The 5,443-nt window shown below is 46.2% G+C and overlaps 1 protein-coding gene across 1 annotated transcript in view; it reads right to left on the minus strand.

Annotated features, from left to right (window-relative positions):
* PPP6R2 (protein phosphatase 6, regulatory subunit 2) overlaps window positions 1-5,443 on the minus strand; it is a 56,848-nt gene that overhangs the window by 20,511 nt on the left and 30,894 nt on the right. The window contains exon 3 of the mRNA XM_006888108.1: window positions 1,765-1,902. Coding sequence (XP_006888170.1) covers window positions 1,765-1,902 — 138 coding nt within the window. The remainder of the gene's footprint in view (window positions 1-1,764; window positions 1,903-5,443) is intronic.

The following is a 5,443-nucleotide window of genomic DNA, read 5'->3' on the forward strand; positions in this document are numbered from 1 at the left end:
GGTTGTGTCATCTGCATAATGCAGATTGTTGATAGATCATCCACCAATCCTAACGCCACGCTTCTCCTCATAGAGCCCAGCCTCTCGGATAATCTGATCTGCGTATAGGTTGGAAAGGTGTGGAGATAGGACACATCCCTGGCATACACCCTTCCCAATTTTGAACCATTCAGCGTTGCCCTGCTCTGTTCTGACTACTGCCTCTTGGTCCAAGTATAGGTTTCGCATTAGCACGATTAAATGTTCTGGGATTCCCATTCGCTGCTACGGCATTTAATAACAACTCTTCTTGCAACTGTACCAGCAGCAGTGAGAAAACTTTCTGCATCAAAGCCTGTTGCTCAGGCACATGCAGGCCCACAAAAGAATGGACTTTCCACCCCTTCAGGTCAGTCTGGTTTAGGTGGCATCCTGGTCAATGAGAGGGAGTCAGAATGGCATGCATGAAGCTGGCTGGAAGCTCCCTCCTCACTCTCTCAACCCCGTCACAGCGCTGTCACTGCAGGGGGCACTCCACACACTGGACTCAGTGACAAAGGATGTGGGTGTTGCTGCCAGAGCACAGCCTGGCCCATCCTGAAGTCCTCCAACGGGCAGTACCTGCATTTGCTCAGGCCGAAGTGGACAGGAGTAACGTCGAGTGACTGGATGTTGAGTGGAGGGTCCAGTTGCCAGGCTGGAAGGCTAAATAAGCGCTGTCTTTAGGACATATCTTGAACGACTATGACGTGAGTCAAAAAGAGCTAGAGACCCAGCGTCTCCGTCCCAGTACACACACTCCAAATGTGAGACAGACTGCTCATAGCACAGGATCCAGGGCCATTCCAGGAGCAGGAAAACCATGTTCTCTGGTCCAGAGCAAGTGTGCACAAACCCACGGGCACCACACGCTGCTCCCTAGTGCTCAGGTCTCACATCCAAACACCAGTGGTTATGTCCCACATGCTGCTCAAGAGTCAAACGAGGTGGCACAGTGAGGGGCACCCAACACAACAGCTCTAACCACTCCTTACAGCATCACTCGCTCACACCCAGGGAGCACCGGGTGTCATTATGCACCCTTGATGGGAACTGTACACTGTACAATCAGTGACAACGACAGCCCACCCCAATGAGTGCCTGAGTGCTGCCTGGCGTCACAGACCCTCCATGGGAACCACACCTCAGTGACAACACTCAGGCCTGGGGAATGCTGGCCTCCCTCACAGGAACCAGCAGTGACCATAGTATAGTACTAGGCACTGTTCCCATCCCAGACTGAAAGTCTGAAAGTCCACCACCTCTCAGGAAGAGTTAGAAGGGGAGGCAGCACTCGGTGAAGGACTGCCCTGCTGGACGGTGATCCCAGGCCCTTTCACTCTGGATGGGCACTGCTGCTCTGGGCTCTGAGGAGAGACTCTCCACAAACACTGTTCTCACAGGCATGAACCTGTGCCAAGGCCATAGGAGATGCCAGGGAAGATGAGGGAGGGAGATGACCACAGAGAAGGCCATTTCTGCAGCCTTAGAGGAAAGGAATCGGCTCTGCTCTGTGCCCCTGGAGGCCCCAGTTCACCCAGAAGCCTTAACAAAAGCCTGAGGAGCTCTCGGTGTGGGCGTGCAGTGCCCTCTAAGCCCTCACCAGTCCCTTGGCCTCCTCCAGCCAAGAACCTGCTACTTGTGCAGCACACACTCTATCCCTTGGGAGCCTGTGGACAGAGAGCTGTCTCCTTAGTCTCACAAAGCAGTAACAAGGACCACCCTTGAGGACCCATCAGAACTCACATGCAGAACCTCCTGCCGCAGGCTGGCCGGCTCCACACAGCTGACTAGGCGCAGCAGCAAGTCCATCATGGCTGAGGTGCCCAGGTGCTGCAGCACCAGGCTGAGAAACCCATCCTTCTTCTTTAGGAACACGACCACCTGCAACCAGACAGTCCTGTCAGCAAGCAAGGGTGGAACCCACAGGTAGGAATCCAAGGACATCATGCAGATGGCAGATACACAAACAGTACTTGGACACAAATGCTGTCCGAGGCGCTGACCTGGGATGAGTGGGATCACGGGATGGACACAGGGAAGGAGTGGGGGAGGCCATCCCTACATAGTCAGAGGGCCCACACTCTGCACATCCTGTAGGTGGCTCACACACATGCTGTCAGGCAGCAGGACTGCATACACAGCACCCATCAACACAAATGTGCTACGTGTACAAATCAACAAGGCTAAGCCAGTGCCAGGAGGCCCCATTTGCCGGCCAGGCCTGAGGGACACATGAGGGTGAGCAAAGTCAAGAAGAGCATGGGCCAGCAAGACGGCTGACATTCCAGAAGGGAAAAGGAAGACTGAGGTTTCTGAACTAATGATGGTGTCCCAGCCCTGCCTGAGGACCAGTACCAATAGGCTGTGGACAACAAAGCTATGGAATAGGGCTACCAAAGTGTCAGCCAGTGATATCATAGGCCACTAAGGAATCCCTAAATGAGAACAGGTACAGCGGGGCTTGGGCTGAGTCCACTCTGAATGCAATCATGACAGGAAATCAGCTCAAAGCCAACCTCAGCCTCTGGGGGAAAAAAAAGCAACTGAAGTCTGAGACTATACATCTGTGTGGGATGAGAAAGGAGGGAGCAAGAAAGAGACGCTAGAAGGGTGCACAGAAGGGAATGGCCTCTCTGCAAAATAAATAAACTCTCAGAAAGAAGAAGAATGCATAAAAGAAGGAATGAAACCAGGGACATTATGACACACACGACAGATACTGGAACCACTAGAAGGTGCTATCATGAGCCACTTTTTGTAAATTTGTGTGAATTCGGAATAATGAAAAAAAAAATGTTCTTGAAAGACATACTTTATTATCCAAGGTGACAAAAAGAAAATCTGAATAGGCTGTGACTTTGAAAGAAATAAAACTCACAATTGAAATCCTTCCTAAGCAGAGAACTCTAGGCTCTAGGAGTCTTCGTGATGGAACCTATGAAACATGTAACAGGAACACCCTCATCTCACACAGAATGTTCCAAGAAACAGGCAAATGAGAAACTACCGCAGGGCACTGAACAAAGATATAAAACCCTGATACATAAAACCGCCTAAGAGGTGGAAAAATATTATAGGCAGTGTCATGATAAATAGAGATACAAAAAAAATACTGCAATATAAAAGATAGCAGAACACATCACAACCAAGTTGGGTGAATTTTAAGAATGCAAAGTTGTTTGAGCATTAAAGTCAATCAATGTAATTCACCCTCAACAGAACAGAGTGGGGGGAAAATCATACCATCAACTCCACAGTTACAATAAACACATCTGATGAAATTTATCATTCATTCATGTTGTTGTTGTTATTATGTGCCATCGAGTTGCTTGTGACTCATAGTGACCCTATGTACAACAGCCCTAAACCCTGCTCTATCTTGTGCCAATTGCACTGTCTCTAACACACCCATCCTGATTACCCCAGTCACTGAATCAATCCACCTCATAGAGGGCCTTCCCCTCCTGCTCTGTCCCTCTACCCTCCCAAGTATTATGTCCCTCTCCAAGGACCTGTCCCTCCTTACAAGTCCAAAGTATGTCAGATGAAGCCCCAGAATCCTTGCTTCCAAGGAACAGCCTGAATTAACCCTCTCCAGGGTGAATCTGTTTGTTTTAGCAGTCCATGGTACATTCAATAATCTTCTCCAGCTCTACAGCTCAAAGGCATCAATTCTCCTTCTATCCTCCCTAGTCATTGTCCAACTCTCTGAGGCAAACAAGTGATTGCAAAGACCATGGCCAGGATCTGATGCACCTTAGCCTCCAGAGTGACACCACTGCTCTTCAGTACTCTGGAGAGGTCCCTAACAGCAGACTTTCCCAATGCAATACGTCTTTTAATTTCCTGGCTGCTGATGCCAAGAGTGTTGCCTGTACACACAGAGAAGGCTTGGGATTTCTTAAGCCAAAGGGGAACAGGTGTGACCTGGCAGTGGTTTTCCAGAGAACAGCACTCACCTGCTTCAGGTCAAAAGGGGAGCACTGATATCCAGGTCCTTCATAGAACATTGCCCTTCCCTGGGGCATTATACACTTGTAACAGCCTAACATCTACCAAGAAAGCAGCAGGCTGCCTCAAACACCATGAAAAAACAACCCTTCTCCTAAAAAGGCAGAGCATATTGCAGACCCAATGAATACCCCAGATACAGAAAACCAAAAGAAATATTTTGACACAGAGTTACTTAAACAGCTACAGAAGAAGATGCAAATGATGGAAGAAACAATGGAAGCTATTAAGAAAGTGGATACTCCAGAGGCAGGGAGCCTGAAGAAATATATCAATGAAGAGCAAATTAAACAACTACAAAAGAAAATGGAACAAATAAAAGAAAGAATTGAAACTATAGACAAAAAAGTACAAAGACTTAAGAAATCATCACAAGGCAGAGAGGATACAGCCAACACAGTACTAGAAATAACAGAAATGCATGAAAATGCAATCCAGAATATTAAGACCAAAGTAGCAAAAGTGTCTAACACGCTGGAGGGACAAAAAAGTACAACAGAAGAGATGGAATAGAGAGTGAGTGACTGAAATGGACTAAAGAAAAATCAGCAGAGACATAAAGAAAATGAAGAAAACTTAAGAATCATGTAGGATGTCATCAAAATAAACAACATGTGTATGACTGGAACTCCAGAACATCAGAGGAACACGGAAATCACTGAGAAATCACTGTGGAAAAGGAACTAGGAGGAAACTTCCCAGGTGTTATGAAGAACAAAGAAATCTACATCAAGAAGTTCAGTGAAGACCAAATCAGCTAGACCACATAAGAAAACCATCTCAAATGCACCAGATGCTCTGCTGGAGAAGGAGGGAAAATCTCCTCCTGTACCAGTCAGATCTGATTTGACGGTACATACAAAAAAAAATTTTTTTTAAAAGAAAACCATCGATTCGTTCTCCTATATATATCTCTGTATGATTTCAATAAAGTCGAGACTTGATCGGTAAAAAAAAAAAAAAAAAAGAAACACAGAAAAATGGCAATGATAAAACCTGTCCTGTCCTGTCAGTAATTGCACTTAATGAGAATGGACTAAATGTGCCACTTAAAAGAAAAAAATAGCAGAATGGATTAAAAAAACAAAGGCCATCCATATGTTGCTTACAAGAGACATATCTAAGAAACAAAGAGAAAGATAAACAAAATCAAAGGCTAAAGAAAAATATGCAAGCAAATGGCATCCACAAAAAAAAGTAGAAGGGGCAATACTAATCTCTGATAAAATTGACTTCTGAATGAAAATCACCATGTAAATAAGGAAGGACACTACATAATGATTAAAGGCACAACACATCAAGAAGACATAACCTTGGTCAACATTTATGCACCAAATAATGTTGTTGTTGTTATGTGCCGTCGAGTCGCTTGTGAGGCATAGCGACCCTATGTACAACAGCCCTAAACTCC

Source organism: Elephantulus edwardii, unplaced genomic scaffold (genome assembly GCF_000299155.1).
Source record: "Elephantulus edwardii isolate Elephantulus edwardi_28Jun2011 unplaced genomic scaffold, EleEdw1.0 scaffold00064, whole genome shotgun sequence".
NCBI classification, from domain to species: domain Eukaryota; kingdom Metazoa; phylum Chordata; class Mammalia; order Macroscelidea; family Macroscelididae; genus Elephantulus; species Elephantulus edwardii.